The sequence below is a fragment of the Apus apus genome, chromosome 11 (genome assembly GCF_020740795.1).
Source record: "Apus apus isolate bApuApu2 chromosome 11, bApuApu2.pri.cur, whole genome shotgun sequence".
In the NCBI taxonomy this organism is placed as follows: domain Eukaryota; kingdom Metazoa; phylum Chordata; class Aves; order Apodiformes; family Apodidae; genus Apus; species Apus apus.
The window spans coordinates 1,104,590-1,125,530 of record NC_067292.1 but is presented as its reverse complement, the minus strand read 5'-3'; the positions used below and the strand labels follow the sequence as shown (position 1 = coordinate 1,125,530).

The following is a 20,941-nucleotide window of genomic DNA, read 5'->3' as shown; positions in this document are numbered from 1 at the left end:
GGTGCTGCGGACCCCGGGGGCAGTGACGGGGGCCGCCGGCCTCCTTCGCACCCGGCGCCAGGCCCGGCCGGGCAGGGCAGCCGCGTCCCCGCGCTCGGCAGCCGGACGGGCCGGGTCCCACGGGCGCGGCGCGGGGGGCAGCGCCGGCCGGGACCGACCCCCGGGATGGCGCCGCGCGCCGCCCCGCCCCGCCCCGCCCAAGATGGCGGCGGCTTAACGGGCGGACCCCGAGATGGCGGCGGGCGGTGCCGCCCCGCCCCGCCCCTCCCCTCCCGGCCGCCCCAAGGTGGCGGCGCCGTTTCTGCTCCCAGCGCGCCGCGCCGGCATGGCGGCGGGCAGCCCCGCGCCTCCCGCCCGCGAGCTGGCGGTGCCGGAGCCGGGCCCGGGGCTGGAGCAGCTGGTGGAGGCGCTGGAGCTGCTGCTGCTGCCGCCCGCCGGCCCCGCCGAGCCCGGCCCGGAGGCCCCGCTGCCACCGGAGACGCTGCGCAGCAACGCGGCGGCGCTGGAGGAGCGGCTGCGGCGGGCGCCGGGCTGGGCGGGGCTGCGCGGGCTGCGCCTGGCCGTGCTGGCCCGGGCCCCCGCGCTGGCGGCCGGGGCGGCGGCGGCCGAGCCGGGCTGGGCGGCTGCGTGCGGGCTGCTGGCGCTGCTGCTGTGCCTGCGGGACCGCCTGCTCGCTCTGGCCGGCGCCGCCCCCGCCGCCCGCCGGGCCGGGCCCGAGGCTGCGCCCGCGCCCGCGGCCGACACGCTGAGCGTGGCCCAGAGCCGGGCGGTGGGGCGGGCGCTGCGGGCCGCCCTGGGGCTGGGCTTGGTGCCCTACCTGCCGCCGGGCGTGGGGCAGCGCCCGGGACCCCCCGCCCCGGCCCCGCCGGCCGCGTCCGGGGCCCGGCTCTACGCGGCCGCAACCACCCTGGCCGAGCTGGCCCAGCACCCCGCGCTGGGTCCCCTGCTCCTCACCCGCCACCTCGGCCTCCTCCTCGCCAGCCTCTGCCTGCTGGGCCACGGCCCCGCCGCCCGCTGCCAGGTCCGTGCCACCCTGTTGTGTGCAGCTGGGGCCGGGGCGGGCACCGCCTCTGCCAAAAACCCGTCCGGGCTGCCAGCGTCCCCGAGCCTGCACCGTGGCTGAGCCCGTGGCTCCTGCTCGGCAGCCCCCAGGGGCTGGCAGCTGCCCGTCTCCGTCTGAGAGAAGGGATGGGAGCCTGGCGAGGGGCTGGGGGTGCCCCGGCACACCAGTGGGTTTAGTCCTGGTGGCTGAGACGTCCTCTCCACCCCAGGGTTTGTTTTTTTCCAGGGTGTTTCGGAAGCGGAGCGAGCGCGGTGCCGGGAGACCCTGCGGCACATCCTAGACCAGGTCTACCAGCCGCTGGCGGTGCGGGAACTGCTCGTCCTGCAGGGACGGCCCAAGCAGGTACCTGGTGGCACGGCTGTCCCCAGCACAGCCCCCACGCTGTGTTCCCACGTTCCAAGGCTGCTTTTGCTGCCCTCCTGGAAACTTTCTCACAGCTTAAAAACCTGCTTGGTGCAGCGTCCCCGTCCCCAGCACGCGGAGGCAGCGGCTGGACGTGCATGCCCTGGCAGTGCTGCCGTGCCAGGGTGTGCTCCTGTGGGTGCGCCTGAACTCGGGGCCTGCCATCGCGGCACGTGCCACCCTGGCTTGGCAGCTCCACCCGCTGCACTGGGCCAAGCACGGCGCCTCCGCTTCCCCTTCCCACATGAGGGGTGAAGCAGTGATGCCTCGGCACTGGCTGCCGTTCCTGGCTGTTCCAAAGGCTGCCTCATGGCGGTGGGGAGGAGGAGATGGGAAATGTCCTTGGTGGTGTTTTTAGGAAGTCCCTAGGGAAGGGACCACATCGCAGCTCCAGGCGGGTGTGTGCTGTAGGTGTGTATGTGGCCACCTGCCACGTCAGGGTCCAGGGTCAGGACACACGGAGCTGCTGGGGCACACATGGGATGACGTGGGGCTGCAGGTGCAGGCAGAGCTCTGCTAGGCTCTGACTGGGATCACATGCCATTCCCAATGGACAGAAGCTGGCTGTCCCACGTGTGAGGGCTGCCAAGGCTCCATACGAGGCGCTCGTGGAGCCACAGACCCCTTACCTGCATCAAACCCAACTTGTCCCCCGAGCGCTGTGGTGTTAATGAGGCAGAGCTGCTGCCTGACGCTGGGAGGCTTTAATTAAAGGGGGGAAGCTCTGCACAAGGGGCTGCTCCCAGGCAGGCTGATCTCTCTCATTAAGCCCTAATGTGCTTTGTGCCACTGGATGAAGAAGTGATTTATTTAAAACATTTCCCTCTCCTGTGCTCCTGCCTCAAGGCCTGCAGGGCAGGGCGCAGGCTGTTAGTGAGGGCTTGCACAGGAGTGTGGAATATGCTCCTGAGCCTGCTCTTTGTTTCCTTTCAGAGTCCTCCCTCTCCTGGGGAAGAAACAAAGCCGGCCCTGGCGCCAGCTCCGGCCTGGCTGCGGCGCCTTTGTGGTCAGCTGCTCTCCGAGAGGCTGATGAGACCCAACGGGGTCCAGGCTGTGGTTCGGGGCATCATGGAGGGAACAGGCGGTGAGTAGGATGCTCTGACGCCGCTTGTGGCTTCCAGCATCGCAGATGAAAAGAGTCTGTGGCGATGTGGCCACCACACTTCATCCCACGAGGGGCCCGGGAAGGACGGTGCCATCAGAGCACTGGAATGGGAAACAGCTTTTGCCACTCCAGGCTGACTCTAACTCATGCAGATTTGTGTCTGACTGTGCCGATCTCCCAGGCTTCCAACTGCAAGTGCCTTTAGTTGGGAGCACACTGCTGTGTTTGAGGTCCAGACTGAAACCTTCCAAATTAATTGAGTCTGTTTCTGCCTCTGTGGGGTCACACCTGGTGTGTGCAGGGAGTGCGGTTTAGTTCCCTGCGGGTGCTGGTTTGGTGGGAGCCATGCTGGGCGCTGGGCTGTGAGCAGCTGCAGGTGGAGTGAGACCCATCCCGCCCCAGGGCTCAGCAGCCTTGCTTCCCTGCTTTCCATTTGCTGCCAGAGTGGGAAACTGTTGCTCTCCTAAAGCTGAATCCTGTGGTTTTTAGTGCCAAGGGCTCCTCCAGCCAACACCAACCTGATGGCACTGTCCAAGCACAACCGTTTGGCTCATACACCTATCTTTAGAAGGTGATTTTCAGTATCAAAGGTCTTGGATAGTAATTTTCCCCCTTCTGTCATATCATTCAGGTGTAACCTGAAAGATGCTCAGTTTAAATAGAGCAGTAAAAGCTAGAAATCCAATTTTTGTCCAGAAACCTCTGTCTTCAGCCAAAACTGGCCCTGCATCTGCTGTCAGTCTGAGCTGGTCTTGCCTTTCTGCTGGTGTAGCAGGTGGTGCTGGTGCTGAAGCAGCAGCTGTGGACTGGAGAAAATGCGATGCGGTGGCAAAGATCCTGGCGTCCTGCCCGCAGCAGTGCCTTTCCCTCAAGGACTACTACTGCCTGGTGTGCCCCCAGGTCTGTCCCTCTTCCCCTCCCCTCTGGCTGGGAATGCAGAGCTGGCTCCCAGCTTGGAGAGTGTCAGTGCTGTCACATCTGCTGGAGCGTGGCCTGGCTTCAACCAGGATAACATGGAGATGTAGAACGTGCCAGTGGGATGCATTTCCATCCTGCTCTTGAATTTTCTGTATTTGATGGAAATGTTGGATAACGGTGCCTGCTGGCACGAGCTGTTCAGCTACACGGAGCTCTCTGCTGTGGAGCTCCTGCTTCCAGCCCTTGGCTGTGGGAGTGGTGCAGGCTCTTAGTTTGAGCCCAGAAACACATCCTGCACTAACGTGTGCGTGGGGAGGAGGGAGGCTCTTCCATATGTGGAATGAGCCAAAGCGTCCAGCAAAGCAGCAAGCAGGAGGCTCCTCTCCAAAGGACGTGGCCTTCCCCCGCTTTTGAGAGGTTGCTGATCTTTCTTCCTTTATCATGGACTTCCCTTCCAGATTCTGGACATGCTGCACATCCAGGACAAGCTGACAGCACGCCAGTTGCAGCGCGTGGCCACCAGCACTCTGCTCACCATGGCGAGGGGGCAGCCTGGGCTGGCAGAGCAGCACCTGCTCCGGCCCCTCCTGGAGCCGCTGCTGCGCTGCTCCGCGCCCGCAGGTACCGCCCCCCGGCCAGGGCTCTGCTTTCCCCTCCCTGCTTGGTCTTTGTCTTTCCATCCGGATTTTCTCAGGTGCCAGGTGTGCAAGCCCAGTGCTGCCAGTTGTGAACACGTCTGTGTGCGTGGTGTTTTACTAGCACTTGAGGCAAATTACTGCATCCTGAGAGCCAAGTAGTGAGGTTTATTCCGTGTGCCCTTTGGGAGGCTCTCCCAGTCTGACAGTCTCGCTTTGGGCTTCCAGGCGGAAGCGTCGGTTCTCCGCACTGACCAGCAGCTCTCCAGGGAATAACCCATTGAGAAGTTCTGGTCTGCTTTCAATTGCTTGTGACTCCTTGGGGTTTACAGCACTGCTGTGATATTTAGCACCAGTAACGAGGGCTCGGGGGTTCCCTGGCAGAGGGGAGGGGAGGCCAGAGAACTACCAAAGTGCTCTCTGGTGCTGGGCACCCTGCTGTCCTGCAGGAGACTCCATGTGTGCCTTGCTGACATTTCTGCCCTTTATTTTCAGAGCTGGCAGTGGGGGACTTCCCAGCGGGGACTGTGCTGGTGACAGAGGCAGAGCTGGGCAGCTGTGTGGAAGACGTGCTCAAGGTATCGTGTCTGGTTTGGGCCCCAGGGTAGGCGAGAAGACGCCTCTAAGAACGACCTGGTTTGAGCCTTTCTGAGCAGTTCAGTGCAGGTGTCAGACCGTGACAAATCCCAGTGTCTCCCACAGTCGTGGTGCTGAGGCTGAGGGCAGCACAGGGCAGCCCTGCCTGCAGCACTGCCCTGGTGGGGCTGCAGCTTTGTGCTGGACACCAGGTACTGCCTGCAGTCGTTCAAGCATTCTCACCCCAAAACGATCTGCGAGCTGGCAGTGAGCTCGTGCTGGTTGGTTTTCCCCAGTGTTTTTCCAGTGTGTTAAAGGAAGAGGAGCCTGAGCAGTGGGTTGGTAGCCAGGAGACTCTGTGGTGCTTTTGTATTTATCTGTGAGCTGCAGAAAGACTTCCTGAGCATTGCTAAATTGTGGAGCTCCTGCAGGACTGTTGTGTCTGGGTGCACTGTCAGAGCAGCTCCAGGACTCGGGCTGTGATAGTAGAGTAGGCAGGAGGTCCTAGTCAGGAGTGCTGCTGGCCTGGCACTTGTTGCCTCGGGCCAACAGTCCCTGTCTGAGGTGATGCCACTTACTTTCCAGCATCAGAGACATGCAGTTGGGTGGAGGGAAGGATGGATCTCAGGGAATCCTGTAAGTGGTGAATCTCCAAAGGATGCCTGAGCTTTCCTCCCAGGCTGTCACCAGTCCACCCTCCTCATAGTGCCTCCATGCCTCAGTTTCCTTCCTGCAGAGCAGGGATAATAACAGCTCATGCTGAGCCCAGGTTACCTGTGTGGGATGGAGAACTTGCTGGGAGCTGCTCTCCCTGTTCCCAGGTCTGCAGAGGGCAGCCTGAGCCAGAGTGGAAGCTTTTCCACAGCTGCAGCCTTAACCCCTCACAGAGGGATGGGCAGCAGCCTGCTTTTGCTTTGGGCCATAAGGCTTAGCACCTTCTGTGGAGCTCCTTCCCCCCCTGCAGCAACAAACAGGAATTTGAGCAGCACAGACCCTGGCTCTGGAATTCAGGGGAGAGGTGGGGTCTGCTCTTCTGCCCCCTGTGAAGGAACAGGACTTTTTATGGAAGCCGTTCTTCCAAAACCTTCTCTCGCAGCTCCTTTTTTCCACCAGTATCACCAGGCTCCCCTGCCTGCCCTCACAGCAGCCCAGCTTTTTGCTCCAACCCAAGAAGGACATCTCCAACCCAGAAATTTAGTTTTAAGAAGCTGGTAACTTGCTTACTGGCATGCCCCGGGGCAGGCTAAGCTCTTAAATGCTGTGATTGTTGTAGTATTTTGCGTGGTAATGATCTGTTGTAACTAGCTGGCAGGCAGAGACCAGTCTGGAGGGCTGCTCTGTGGCTGCAGTGCACAATAGGAATGCTGGGGGGGGATGTGGGGTGGGTCCCTCCTTAATGGCAGAGCGCTGGAGGCCTGACAGCAGCCAGATTAGACTGCAGCCTGCTGATCTGGGGGGTGGGAGGGGTGAGGGGTTCTTGCCTAGCAAGTGTCATTTGATGCTGAGTGGAAAACCATCCTTGGGGCTTCATCAGGGAGGCTTTTGTGTACAAAACGTTCTGGTTAGGAAGAATGGCTCCATGGGGATTAGCACAGGAAAATAAGTCTGTTTGCATCAATGCAGCAGGGCAGAACATTATCAGGACAATCTTCCTCCTACCTGGGTTGTCACACTGCCTGGAACAGGTAAGAAAAGGGCTTTGGTTGTGTCTCCAGGGCCCTTCCAGCCCAATTGCTGTTCAGCTGCAGAGGCTGGAGATGTGGGGAGTGTTCTGGTGTGAGGGACAGCATCTTCTGAGCAGGTAGTTCACACAGCTGGATGTCCCTTTGAGAACTTATAAAAAGGCTTTAGTGTCCCCCTAACCCTTTTTTTTTTTAAACTAAAACGTGTGGAGGGAGGTGGAGGCTGCTGAAATGAGGACCTGAACACTGAACCCAGGGCGAGGTTTGGCATTTAGCCATTTTCCAGATCGAGTTTTCCCAGCCTTATGGCTTTGACAGAAAGCATCTTACCTGGCTTTCAGGTTTGGACAATTCATTTGAAAGGATTCAAAAGAAAGTGTGATGGCATAAGACTGCGGGCTGCAAGGTGGGACCTGTGTGTAATGAGCTGGTGACAGCCTGGGGAGGGGGTGCTGGTTTCCTGGAAGAGGGCAGGGACCATGATTCAGGAAGGTGCTGCTTGGGATGGAGGAGAGGAATGTGCCCCTGCAGCCTCCTCAAAGCCACTGTAACCCACTTGCTCAGCCTGGCACAGGTCCAGATCTTCATGTTTGAGATCTGCCTCGAGGTGCAGGATTTCCATAAAGATTTGCTGGCTCAAATGTTGCGCCTGTTGCATCTCCCTGCAACGGGAGGCCTTGCCCCTAAGCAGCAGGCTTCCTGAAAGGCCAGCTGCAGCATTCCTGTAGCTTGGAGCCCTGCCGTGGTTAAGCTAATGCTGGGAGAAAGATGATGCTGAAGGCTGCTTTTAGTGCAGAACATGGCATAATCAGGGAAAACAGGCTCCAGGCTGTAAGGAACAGAGGCTGAAAACCCACTGCCACCCTCCCTGGCGGCAGCTGTTTTGTGCCAGACCTGCTTTCCATCCTTCCCTTTGCCTTCCCTCTGCTCCATGCAGGTGTTTGACTCTCCTCCTCGTGCCCTTCTCTCCGTAGGTGTATGTGGTTGGGAATGACAGCTCGAGCCTGCTGCTGGGATCCTTACAGTCAGTCCTGGGAGTGGTTTTTTCCCTCTATTCCTTCGCCAAGCAGAATGTGTCATACTTACGGTAAGGAGGGATTGCACACGACTTCTTCTGGAGTTTCATCCTCCCTGTCCTGCCCACCTGCAAAGGACGTGCTTGATGGGGGCACATATTGAAGCAGAGAGCAATTTTCTCACCCTGAAGAGCTCCTATTCAAAGCAGGCAATAACCACAGGCAGGGGAATGGTGCACAGCCTTCCTGGCAGAACTGTGCCTGAGGAAGCGGTTCCTGCCTTAGTTTTTGTCTTCCCTGAAGCCAAAATGTTGGGTGTAGATGCAGGCGTGTCCCATGGGAGTGCAGGTTAACTCTTAGTGCCTGCCTAGGAGAAGGGATTGGGATTGTGGACAGAGATGGTGACACTGGGACCTGGCTGGGTGTTGGAGAGATCTGTGTACCGAGGATTTAGAAACAGGATAAAAAAATGGATGGAGCAGCTTGAGTACAAGATCATTCTCCTCTGCTCTGGGACAGTACAGGCCCCTTGTGCTGTGCCTAGCTCCCCCACCACTGATGTGCCACAGCGAGCACCACGTGTGTCAGTCATGGTGGCAGAGACTGTGGTGACCAGGTGCTGGCTGGCCTCTCTCCTCTCTCCACCTGAGTTTGAGCCAGCCTAGTCAGTATGTTCTGGGTGGGTTTAAACTTTGGTGATATTGGTGTGTGGGTCCTGGAGGCTTCCCCTGAAAGGTCTGTGTGGACACAGCCTCTGATATTATTAAAGACATCATTAATCACTTCAAAGAGCAGCGGGTGCTGTGGCAGGTTGGTAGAACAAGCCAAGTTAACAGGGCTGCTGGGTGAACAGTCGCTGCTTGCTTCTCTTTCAGCAGAATTTGGCAGGGGAAGCTGAAACCAAAGCCGCCTGGAAGTGCTCAGGTTTCCAGACCTCTGGCACAGCCCTGCTGCTCCACCTCATTAACCTGCATCTTGCCTTGGCAGGGGTTACTGTGCCACCTCTCAGTGCTCCCTGTCTCCTTCCTCCTCTTCCTTGGCAGAGCTGACAGCTCTGTGCTTTGTCAGGCTGGCGTGAAGCGCCGGGCCCGGCGTGCTGGGGCTGCGGGGCAGCGGCTCTCCCTGTACAGACATGCTGTTCAGAGCTGGGCTGGGATTGTGAGGGCCTCGGATCCTTCCATCTGGGAACGCCAGAAGGATGGGATGTGCTGCTGATCCCCGTACAGGCTGACACAAACGCCCTCAGCTGCTGGTGCTGTCAGTGCCCATGGTCACTCCCGAGCACTCTGCTCCCCTCCCTCACCCCGAGGCGCGTGGTCCTGTGCTGGTGCTGGTGAGCAGGGAGGGCAGAGCAAGGTCACCACTGCTTTCCCTCTTCTTGCCAGCTCTCTGTGCCAGGAGATCCTGCTGTGGTTCTTGGAGAAGTCGGAGCGAGAGGCGTCGCTGGCCGTGCTGGAAGGCCTCGTGGGGCTGCGCGGCAGCGTGTCCGCCCTGCACCCGCGGTGCCGCTTCCGCCTGGGCAGCGAGGGTGGTGCCGCCATCGTGGTGGAGGAGACCATCAGGTGAGCACTGGTGGGCCTTGCCAGGCACCATTCAGCACGGGGGGCTTTCCACAGTCTGCCTGGCAGAAAGAGCCCAGGCGAGGAGGGGGTGCGGGGCCTGCCCCACCGCTGTCTCACTGCCCAGGTGCCTGGGCAGCCTGCTGGCTGTGCCAAGCTCATGCAGGTGATGCTTCCTCACAGCCTCCGTGTTCCTCCTACGTGATGCAGAGCTCTGGGTTTCAGCCCTGAAGGCAGCACCCTCTGCCTGAGCGTGAGCATGTGTTCTCTGCGTGTTTGTCCTGAGACTGGCCTGTGGGGTGTCTGGGAATGGGACATGCTCCATCAGTCCCAACACTCCCCAAATTCAGCTTCCATCCTCCAGCCTGAGCCTGTCTGGTGGCAGATTGTGACTGTGTGGAGCAAGTGGAATCCCTAGGGTGCTGGTGGCACCGGCGCAGTGAGGTCTCTAACACTGCCAGTGTGGTGGAGCCAGCACCTGAGCTCCCCTCCTGCTCTCACAGATGGTCCCTGCAAGCAGAGGCAGAGCATGGCCATGTGGGGAATAAACTACAGCCATTAGCCTCCAGCCAGGCAAACTGGGACTGCTGGGCAGTGTCACACTTGGTGTAAAGAGGGGTGGCTGTTGGCAGACAGGTATGAGCCCGGGGCGGTGCTGTTGACCCAGGAGTGTCCATGGGTGGGTGTGCCAGGAGTACCTGTGACAAAACCTCACACAAATATGCTGGGTTTGGCTTAATTTCCATCTATTCCTGACCTGAATTAGGAGGAGGTCTGCCTCGGGGCCTGCACTGGTTAAACTGGACATATTTAACTCCCTCTGCCCATGTCTGTCCCAGTGTTCTGGCCATGACTGCTGCGTGGATTAGCTGGTGCCGATCCCATTTGTTATAGGATGGCTGGATTAAACACGTGTCCTGCACTCAGGGTTTCTGTAAATGTTATTCCTTTAATGAATGCAGGTTAATTAATAAACTGAGTGCCTGATCACGCAGACCAAATGAACTGAGCAATAGTTTTGGCTCAGTTGCCTCCAGACTTCCGCTCTCTGGTAGTGCTGCAAGGGAAGGTTTCCAGGAGAAGTGGGGTTTCACCTTGTGTGGGGTAGCTCAGAGCCAGCCTTGGGGCATATCTGGGTACATCTTTATTGGTGACACAGTGACCTGTTTCAGTGATGAAGATGAGGCCCTCTACCAGAAGGTTTCCTCAGAACAGTGCCGTGTGGAGAACTTGGTGGAGCTCCTGTCTCACTGCCAGGAGAGTGGTCTAGCTGGAGACTTCTTCATCCGCTGCTTGAAGGTAGGGGCAGCAGGTCTCTGGTTGGGACACACCGCAGAAACAGTTTCCCTGGGCCAAGTGGTCTCTGTGGCCCCTGGGGAGTGGCTGGCCCCAGGAGAGGTGCTCGGTGTAGTATCCATAGGGAGGGAGGTTTGCAAGGGTTTGGCCTGGTGACATATGTTCATGTGGAAGGGGATGAGGCTGGGAGAGGGGAGGTAACTGGGAGCTGTTTGCAGCAGGGTGGAGGTGGATGTGCTGTGCCCAGGACCGCTGCTGTGGTGGCCATGGTGTTCCCAGGGCTGGTTTGGCTGCATTGCCCTCTGCTTCCCTCCCGGCAGGCGCTGACCCACGTGGCTGTGGAGGACGAGGCAGCTGCGGAATCTGCTGCGGAGCCTGGAGGGAGTCTTCTGGAGCTGGAGCAGTACCGTGCCAGGCAGGGGAGGAAGCTGCTGGTCCTGCAGCTCGTGGCCACGCTGTGTGAGAGCGTCTCAGACACCGTGTTCACAGACATTGCTCAGGTTGGTCGTGGCAAAGGCCCAGGGAGCAACAGCTGGATTGTGTGGCTGACTAGACATTAGGGAGAAATTCTATCCTGTGAGGATGGTGGGACACTGGCCTAGGTTTCCCAGAGAAGCTGTGGCTGCCCCATCCCTGGAAGTGTTCAAGAGCAGGTTGGATGGGGCTTGGAGCAACCTGGTCTAGTGGGAAGTGTCTGCCCATGCAAGGAGTGGGACTGGATTGTATTTAAGGTCCCTCCAGCCCAAACTGTTCTATGAGTCTATGTGCTGATACCTTCAGCACTTGTCCATGTCTCCATGAATGGGCAGCCACAAAATACATTCAATATTGTTATTTCAAAGGCCATCTGAGGCTCATTGACCCTGATACCAAAAAGATTTGTTAAAATACAGGACTTCTGTCCACTCTGAGCCCAGAAGGGGACAGGCTGTCCCACACTGTGCCAGGTCAGGAAGGCAGCACGACATTCCCAGCTGAGCAGGGTATTTATTTTAACCTCCTCGTCCTAGCTTGTGGGGTTTTTTTTAACTTGGCGACCTGGTTATGCAGTTAACTGTGGCCGCCCGGAGCAGAAGCAGTCACTGCCGACGCAGGTTCCTTCACTTTGCTCTTGGGGACAAAGGAGTCTTTGTGTGTGCGCTGCGGTGACAGAGGGGACCCAGCCGGTGTCACTGCGGCGCCCCCGCGGCAGCCAGCGCTGCTTTGTCCTCACCTGCCTCTGCCACACCCAGAAAGGAAAGGGGGAAGGGTTTTACGAGGTTTCTGGGTCTGGCCGTGAGTCTGGTATAAAAAGAAACAACCACCAAAAACCAAACGCAGACAAAGAAGCCGTCAGGTTCCAGCCGGGGTTGTGTCCCAGGGAGCTCCCTCGGGCAGGGACAGCAGGTGCAGAGCTCTTTGTAAGCAGGTTCTGCAGCACAAGGGCCCTCTGTGGCTCTTGCTGTGGGCACCCTGGAGCCTGGCCTGCTGCTGATCAGGGTGGGAGCAAGTGGGATCCCTCTTCCCAAAGCCAGACCTGGGAAGGGCAGCAGCTGTGCACCCCCTCAGCTGCACAATGTCTTTTATTTTCCTTTTCCACCCCACACAATGGATTTTCATGAGCCTGACTTGATTTCCTTGTTAGGCCCAGGATGCTCCTCCTGTGTGAGCAAAAACATGCCCTGCATTTTGTTTTTCAAGCATTTTTCCCCCTTGTAGATTAAGATATCTTTTCTTTCCTTCTTGATTAGGATGTTTTTTCTTTCCTTGCAGATCAGGGTTTTTTTTAACCTTTTGTTTTTCTCAGCAGCTATCTCCTGGTAGATTACTTGTTCACGATGTTCCTATTTTTTGCATTAAATATAACTCCAACCCCTTCAGCTTGTGTGTCACTGTTTTGTGAGAGCAGATGTTCCCACACTTGTTTTTACTCCCTATTCTTGCTGTTTCACAGCATTTCATTGCTAGACTAATCAGCCCAGAAGGTCACTGAGCCTTTTTCACAGCCCTCCCGGCCAGCCTCCCTCCTCCCTGCAGCAGGGATGTGCTTAAGCAACCTGGCAGCCATCAGCTCCTCTGCTGATGAGGAAGCATGTTGCCTGTACCAGTGTCTGTGCCCTGGAGGCTGGAAATGGGGGGTTTTGGTGCAAAAGCACCTTGTTGCCCTCATGCATTGTCTTCCAGAATAGTTCCACTTGTTTTGTAATGTGCCTGTTGTGGGGTAACAACCACAATACAGCACAGACTGGTGCCCGGGTGCCTCTGCAGCTGGTGAGCTCACCCTGAGCTGGAACTCCCTGATTTCTCATTTAGAAGAGCAGGAAGTCTGTGGGATCAAAGGTATTGGTGCCAAGTGTTGAGAGGGCCAGTGCCAGCCAGGGGCGATTGTTACAGGCTTGGGGAAAGAGAAAAAAAATAGGCAGAAAGTCACAAAATAGGTGACACAGGTGGTAAATGGCTGGGCTTGAGTGTTGGCTGCGTGTGGGTAGGTGGTGTCTGACGCTGGGGAGCTGAGGGGCAGGAGCTGGAGCCCCAGGGAGCCATCCTGGGCAGGGGCAGGGAGGGGGCTGTGCTGGTCCCCAGAGCTGTTGGGTGCTGCAGGCAGGTGTGATTTTTGCTGTCATACAGTTTATCTGAGCTGTGCTAAATCCCTTCCCAACTCCGGCCCTTGCAGCCGGGCCGTGTGCTGGCGGCCTGGGAACGGTGCCTTCCCGGAGCTCCGCAGCTCTCGCTGGCCCCATCTGTGCCTGTTGGAATTTTCCAAGATCAGTTTGCATTTCATACAAACCCTTGGTGTTTTTTGGTTGTTCACCCATCCCAGTTGGCTTTCCAGCTCCCATCCTGTGGCACAGCTGTAGCAGAGCAGGGAGAGGAGGCAGAGAAGGGGCTGGGCTGCCTCCCTCTGCCCCTGCAGCCACCACAGTGTCACCATTGCCCTGTCCCGGGGCAGTGGTGAGCAGGCAGGGGTGGGCAGTGGGACCACCAGGGTCTCTCCTCTCCTGACCACTCTTCCCTGTGCTCTTGGCTGGCAGGTGGAGGAGTTTGTGGCAGCCACACTGCAGCGGGCCTGCCTCAGCCCAGCACGGGGGCCCGGCGCGGCGGCGGAGGCGCAGACCCTCGCCATGGCCATGGGGCTGGTGGCCGCCATGCTCGGCGGAGCCGTCCAGGTGAGTGGGAGAAGCCCAGAGGAGGGGGGAGATGAGGTCCTGCCATGGCCAAGGGGAGCCACAGCTGGTGTGCTGAGGTTGGGGTGCCCCCCACGTTGGGCTCCCGATTCAATCACAGTGTGTTTGTGCGTGTGTATATATTTGTGCATACATAGATAGAATTTTTCCTCAGAGCGGTGCCGGGGCACTGGCCAAGGGTTTCATCCTGGCAGAGCACCCAGTTCTTTTATTTTTAATCCAAAATCTGTTTTCCAGAAGGCGCTGACAGAGCAGCACAGTCACATACAGCGTCTTTAAACACCAGTAGTCCATCCTCTGCATCTTGCCATGCCCACCACTCCATCACTGGAGACCAACAAACTTCCTAGTGTTTCAAGAACTTCCAATTCTTGGAAGTCCTCCATTACACCAGAACCTTGCTCTGTTGCCCCGTTATACATTCATTAGTGTTCTGCAATCCCTCCAGCTTGCACTGACATCACTGAGCTGCTGGGGTTACATCATTCCTGGATTTGCCCAAAGCAAAATCCGACTGTTAATGGAAAAAGATAATTTATTTTGTCTGCTTGCTAAATTCCTGACATTGGGAAAAGAACATTAGTTGGAGAAAACATAAACCCAGAGTCTTGCAGCTCTAATGGGCACCCTCCCAGGCGAGCTCCTGTTCTGGCGTTAATGGGGGCAACTGAACTCGGCAAATTGAATGCCAAAGGATTCGGAGGCAGCTGCAAAGCTGTTTGTGTTTCCATGGCCAAGGGTTTTTTACAGAATCGTCCAAAAGCTCCCCAAAACCAGCTCAGCCCCCATGCCAGTGCTGCTTCTCTCCCTGCTGCAGCTGCAATCCAGTGACTTTGCCGTGCTGAAGCGGCTGGTGCCGTTGCTGGAGGAGCTCTCCCAGACCTACCCTGAGCCCCTCACCCAGGAGCTGGCCACAGACCTGCGTGTGGCCATCTGCACCCACGGGGCCGTCACTCCCGGCACGCTGGGCGCTGCTGCTGGCAGTGTGCTAGGCAAGAAACCAGGCACGGGAGCACAGAGTCCTGCTGGCAGTCCTGGTGGAGCCCCGAGCCCAGGAGGTGGCCGGGCACCATCACGGCACAGCCGCAGCAGTCCCTCAGCTCCCAGGGAGAAGAGCGAAGAGCAGAGCTTGAGCTGTGAGCCCTGCGCCGTGGGCCCTGCTCCAGCCCCATGCACTGACAGCCTGGCTCCTGTGGGGCTCCAGGAGCTCCTGGTGTCAGCCTATGACCCCCAGCCCTCCGGCCGGGCAGCCGCTCTGCGCCACCTCGCCAGGCTCATCACCCAGCGGGATCCGGAGGCTCTTCGGCTTCAGGAAAAACTCCTCCAGGTACGGGTTGCTGCCACAGTCCCTGTCCTGCACAGTGCTGGGGATGGTCTGTGTGATCAGAGCCCTCTGACCTCTCCACCACCATAGGTGACACCTGCTGTGCCAGCTGGGTATGGGCCAGCTGCCAATGGCCACCTCTATCCTCACAGGTGTTCCTGGAGAACGTGCAGCACGAGGATGCCTTTGTCTACCTCTCGGCCATCCAAGGTGAGCAATGCCAGGCTGGGCTGGGTGCCGGCATGTCACAGGAAGGGGTTGGAGGGACTTTAGGCAGCTAGAGCAGTGAGCAGCAGAGCTGTGGCCAGGCTGGGGCCCAGCGTCTGCTGCCCTTCCGGTCTTCACACCATTCAGTTCAGGCTGGAGCCATGTGGGCTCTGCCGTGTTTCCAAGGCCAGCAGGCTCCATCTCCCTGTTGTGTGTACTCAGTGGGTAATTGGTTCATTAACCCTCGGACTGAGCTGCTGATCTGCATGGGCTACACATGCCTCCTTGGTGGAGCCCTGGGCAGGTTCACCCCTGGGATCTGGTCACTATCCCTGCACTGGATTGGTGCCGTCAGCCTGGGGCCATGGTTTCGGTCACTGCTGGCCACGTGGAGGTGGGTCCACAGAAGCATTTTCCAGGTTGGTTCCCTGGTCCATCGCCATTCCCATGAGCCAAAGCAACACTGGTGCCACTGGGAGCCCCGGCTGCCGTGGGGCAGGTAACCTCCAGCAGCAGCTGGATAAGGAGCTTATCGCTGAGCTTCCCTCGGCCTGTTGGGTCTTGAGCAGGATGGGCTCGTCCTTGCCCCGCAGGTGAAACAACTGCCTCAACCATCCCCAGTGATGAATCCACCCCGCGCAGCTGCCGCCGTGTTTGGCAGCCGTTACCGCCGTGACGCGGTTCCTTGCGGTGACTCACCCTGCCCGCACCGCGCTGGCAGCAGCCCTGGCGGCGTGCGGTGCTGCTGGCTGCCCCGGCCGGGTTCCCGCTGCCCCGGGCGGGTTCCCACCGCGGCTGCAGGGCTGGGGCTGCCCCACAGCCGCCTGCCGCGGCACTGCCGGGCACCGCTGAGCTGGGCTCCAGCCGGGTGATGCTGGATGAGAGGTCACTGCCCCGCTAGACATGCCAGGGCCTGCGGAGGGTAACCCATGCCGGGCACCCGCCGATAACTGGGAAATGGGGTTGGAGGTGAAGGTGCTGCTGCTGTAGGGCAGGAGAGCTGGGGCTCGGCCTGACTCAGCGCTTGGCACTGCCGGCACTGCCGCCGGCCCCTTCCCTGGTTAGCAGCTACCTTTCCCCAGCCCAGAGGTGCCTGGCACTGCCAGAGCCCTGCCCAACAGTTGTCCTCAGCCTACATCCCTAAAGGAATGGCAGAGCCAGCACAGCCCCACAGCATGGCCTGGCATGCATCCTCTGATGGGGTCTGAGCCCTTCTTGTCCCCAGGGAGACGTGGCAGGCACAGGGCATGCTCAGGCACTGGCCAGGCAGAGCCGGGGGTATTCAGGGAGGTCTGGTGGGGACAAGGAGACACCAGCGGCATGTGCCTGATGGCCAGGAGCCTGGAGCAGCAACCAACACTGCATTTGAGCATCGCTGGTGGTTCCCTATGGCGACCGATGGCCAGTGTGCCGAGTCAGTGCTCTGTTGCTGAATGTGAACCAGCAGCAGTTAGAGGCACCTGCTGCCAACTGTTAAATTGTTGATTTTTCAGCTTGGCACCCCACCAGGCCTGGTGGAGGGGCTGCAGGATGTGCTGCTGGGCTGTGACAGCTGCACCAAGGGCACCAGGGTAGCCAGCAGTTCCTCTGCTGAGGGTGGTGGCACATGCCATCCTCCCACCCAGCCCTGACCCACAGTTCCCCCTCTCTCTCCCCAGGTGTTGCCCTGCTCTCCAGCAAATACCCAGAGCAGATTCTGCCTGTCCTGCTGGCACAGTACGAGTGCCCAGCACAGGGCACAGAGGACACCACGGCCACTGTCACCAGGATGAAGCTGGGTGAGGTGCTGATGCGTGTCATCCAGGCACTGGGTGAGTCCCCAGGGGCATGACGATGCCGGCAGCTGTGGCACCGCTCGGCCCCACACTGCTCTATGCCATGTCACCAGGCCTGGGGGGCAAAGCCATTGGGGGCTTCTTGTTATCCAGAGATGAGAACTAGCTCTCATGGCTCCACCATGGGGATGTGGAAGCCGAAGGGTGGCTGCCAGGGTTTGCTGGTGGGCAGGAGCAGGGTGATGGAACATGGAACCTGCTGACAGCCCACTGTCCCCTCAGCCAGCAGTGCTGGGCTCAGAGGCTGCTGGGAAGTGCCCAGACATGCTGGACTGATGGGTAGGAGCTGGATGAGGCCCTTCTGGCAGCTGCTGTTGGGACATGTCCTAAAACACTTTGACTTATTCCCCAGCAGAGGCCAGGCTAGTAAGAGCAGGTGACCAGAGCTCTCCATGGCTGGAGAAGGTGGCCACCAGTGTCTGCAATGCTGGGACAGCCATGCGGGTGTCCCCTGTCACCATCCAGGTGCTTTGCTCCCCATCATCTGTGGCAGAGCCAGATCCCCCTGCAGAGCCTGGACCATCCCAACCCTGGGGCTGGGGCTCCCCCAGGACCTGAGCTGTGGGCTGGCTGCCTGGCCCACCAGAGCTCTCCTCCATCGCTGCCACAGTGATGTCCCCTGGATATGATGACATCCCTGAGCTCTGCCAGTACTAGTGCTCCCTGGGCCAGGTCATGCCAGGACAGGCCAGTCCACAGGCCAGCAGTGCCATCACCTCCTCACAGAGCTCCAGCAAGCCATGTGAGTGGTGGCAGAGCCACTGGCTCTCCACGTGGTGTCCGTGTGTCCGTCCCTGGCCGTGCCCAGCGCTGTGGCTGCACCAGGCTGGGCTCCCTGGGCAGCTGCTGGTGACACAGCTGCAGTGGGTCAGTGGGCACAGCTGCAGTGAGTTGGTGGGCACAGCTCTGTGGCCCCTCTCCCCCCTCCCTGTGGTGCCTCTGCCGCCGGCAGCGACGCCGGCGCGTCCTGGCTCGCCTGCGTATTTATAGAACAAATTGCACGAAGCTGTTTCTGTTGCAAAGCTGCAGGATCTGAGGGCGAGGTGCTTCCAGAAACACTGCTCTGTGTGGCAGTGCTGCTGTGGCCCCGTGCCCTCCTGCTGCAGCCTGGGGACTGCCTTTCCCTCCTCCTACACCATCCCTGTCCTCATCCCTGCCTGACATCCCACTGGAGTGGCTTTTTGTTTTGTGGCAGGCATCTCTCCTAGCAGACATCACGGTGCTGCCTGGAGCTCTCCCACCCTGTGCCCCTTCAAGCATCCAGCCAGTTAGTAATGGGTGAAGCCTCACCTGATGGTCCTGCAGGATCCTCTGCCTGTTCCTGCCCAGCCCTTGGCCACCACATACCATATTTCCTCTCCTTGCACCCAGCCAGTGCTGCCAGGCTGTTGGCACACAGGCTGAGGAGTAGCCAGTCCCCAGCCCCTCACAGCCCTGAGCCCCTGAATGCAGGGTCCCAGTCTAGGGTTCATTCCTGTCCTCACATGGGGGGACATCCCACTGTCTCCAGAAGGAGGACACCAGCATCTGAGGAGCTTCTGGAACTCAGGAGAGCCAGAAAACCATGCTGCCCTGGCCAGAATAGCCCTGCCCAGTGGGAGTCACATGCACACCAGGGATGCATGGCCACCAGCCCTCCAGCTCTCCCAGGACCACGCGCAGTGATTGCTCATGCCAGTCACGGCCTCAGCACGCCGACCCTTAATTAGGCGGCTCACACGTCCGCGGCGCCTCCCTACGCTAATTGGGGTGGGGGTTGTGTGGCTGAATGACGTCAGAATTTGGGCTTTACGCTTCGTTTTGGTGTCTGGGGTCATTTTCTATGTCTGGGGTCACCTCTGAGTCCCCCTGCGGAGCTGGGGGGATGTAGGATGTGCCAGGTGGCCCCAGACAAAGCTCTTTGCTGGGGTCTGCGCCGCAGCGTCCTCGACTTGGGCACTAAGGTGTGTCCCCACCAAGGCTCTGCCCGTGCCTCACTCCAAGCTGTGACCAGATCCCCGCAATGGGCATAAGCCATGCTGCAGATGTTGCATCCAGCTGTTCAGTGGTGCTGCGAGGGGAGGGGGGCCCCATCTGGCTGCTCCCAGTGGAGCCAGGGCTTTGGCAGGAGGAGGCCGTGGCTTTTTCCTTGCTGGTGACATGCGGCTGCGCTCTCTTTTGCAGGGGACATGGTGTTCAAGCACCGGGAGCCGCTGGTGCGGGCCCTCCTGCGGGGCGCGCGGGCCCCTGACAGCTCCCTGCGGGCCAGCAGCCTCTCCAACCTGGGCGAGCTCTGCCAGCGCCTCGGCTTCCAGCTGGGCTCCATCGTCCAGGAGGTACCAGCTCCATCCTGGCACTGCCACTCCCTTCCTCACATCCCTGCCCTCGCTCATTAATGAGGGAGGTTCATTAGCGGGTGGCAGGGCTGATGGGGGCTCAGTAGTTTCCATGAAGGACACGAGGGATATTTGCTGATAGTGGAAAGCGTAGAAATCGTTGGAGCTGAAGCAAACACTTGGGGAATTTTAGCCCTGATTTTTACGGCTAAAAGCTTTATACCGGCTAAAGATGCCCCTCGCATGCCCCCACCCCAAGTCCAGGGTCCCGTCCTCATCCTCCAACCCCAGGACACCCCTAGCACCGTGGGTGTCTGCTTTACCTGGTCTCCCAATGTCCTCCTGCCTATGCTGATCACCCCCCAATCCTGTCCCTGCAGGTCACCTCCTGCTTGACAGCCATAGCCAAGAGAGACCCTGAGGCAGAGGTGCGACGAGCTGCTGTGCATGTGGTGGTTCTGCTGCTGCGGGGGCTCAGTGAAAAGGCCACTGAGGTGGGTCATCCCCTGCCTGACCCTGGGGCTACCACCAGAGCATGGTGCTCCTCAGGATTACTGCTGTCCCACAGCTCCATCCCAGGCAACTTCCAGGGAAAATCCCATGGGAATGGGACCTTCAGCTTGTGCCTCCCCTATTGAAGGGTATTCTCAGCACTGGATTCTTCCCAGAGCAGAGAGGGGACTTAGTGGGAATGTCCCTCTAAGCTGGCCATGCCGTGGGGCAGTGCCAGCTCTTGGGAGCCGTGAGAGTTGTTCAGTGCTGATTTGACTTGGAAATGCCCAGTTTTTCCACAGGCTGTGGCCTTCCTTCCCAGCACTGAGCGTGTTGGGACTCAGCTCCCATGGAGGAAAGGGCTGGTTCCCCGTGGGAATCCCCACAGCAGGGATTTTGGCTTCTCCCCCATGCCGAAGGGACGTTGCGATGCGCTGCCGGCGCCTGGGGAAACTGAGTCACAGGAGGACCAGGGCTCTCGCCCGCGGCGGTGGCAGTGGTGGTGCTGTGTCCTGGCACCAGCAGCACCGGTGGAAGGGGCAGTGCTGCGCCTGCTGGGGCACGCCAAGGGTTGCGTTTCGGGCTGTTGGGTGCAGGCGAGACGCCGGTGGGTGCTGACGCTTCTCCTGGGCAGGTGCTGCAGGACGTCCTGCGGGACCTTTACCGCCTGCTGAAGCACGTGGTGGTGGCCGAGCCCGACGGCACAACGGTGCTGCACGCCCAGCTGGCGCTGGAGGAGCTGGACACTGTGATGAGGAGGGTCCTCTTCCCCCCCCAGACACTGGAGAAAAAGATCGTGGTGCTGCCGTAGCGGGGACATGGCAATGAACTCTTTTTGCTCTGGCACTGGGGACACGCGGCTCCCCTCAGGGACGAGTTCGCTGTGCTCCTGGGAATGCCACCCATGGGTGCTAAGCTGGGGAGGAAACTGCAGTCCCCCGTGCTCCCCAGGGCAGAGGGTCTTGCTGGGACAGGGGATTAAACAGAGACATGCTGAGCCCTGTGTCTGTCACCTCTCTGGGAGCCACGTGGAGCTGCCGGGTGCCATTATCACCATGTCATGGCCTGTGGCTGGGCCGTGCTCACCCTTGCACGCTTGGGGTGGTGGCACCAATGTGGGTCCTGGTGAAGCACTGAGTCCCATGGGAGGGTGGGCACCAGACCTTGGGCACCATCCCTGGGCTGGGGGAGCAGTTAATGGGGTCAGTGCCTCTGGCTCCCATGTGGCCAAACAGAACTGGCTGCCCCTGAGGAGAGCCAGGAGGCTGGGAGGGCTCTGCTGTCCCCCTGCCCCAAATGCGGGCAGCCGTGCACCCAGGGGCTGGCAGGCAGCTGGCTGCAGCTGCACGGCA

The 20,941-nt window shown here is 59.5% G+C and overlaps 1 protein-coding gene across 2 annotated transcripts; it reads left to right on the top strand.

The window, feature by feature from the left end:
- The first annotated feature begins 294 nt into the window (after positions 1-294).
- TANGO6 (transport and golgi organization 6 homolog) lies at positions 295-20,586 on the top strand. 2 transcript variants are annotated; one of them, XM_051629601.1, is made up of 17 exons: positions 295-1,021; positions 1,289-1,405; positions 2,399-2,549; positions 3,346-3,470; positions 3,947-4,109; positions 4,619-4,701; positions 7,356-7,468; positions 8,783-8,959; positions 10,129-10,255; positions 10,573-10,752; positions 13,264-13,398; positions 14,234-14,743; positions 14,893-14,950; positions 16,606-16,758; positions 18,946-19,097; positions 19,478-19,591; positions 20,224-20,586. In XM_051629601.1, exons 1-17 carry the CDS (start codon positions 326-328, stop codon positions 20,398-20,400), a joined length of 3,231 nt encoding a protein of 1,076 aa, XP_051485561.1. In that variant the 5' UTR covers positions 295-325; the 3' UTR covers positions 20,401-20,586. The 2 variants fall into 2 exon arrangements, with proteins under 2 accessions (XP_051485561.1, XP_051485560.1); XM_051629600.1 differs by having other exon boundaries at positions 3,343-3,470.
- Positions 20,587-20,941: the final 355 nt, after the last annotated feature.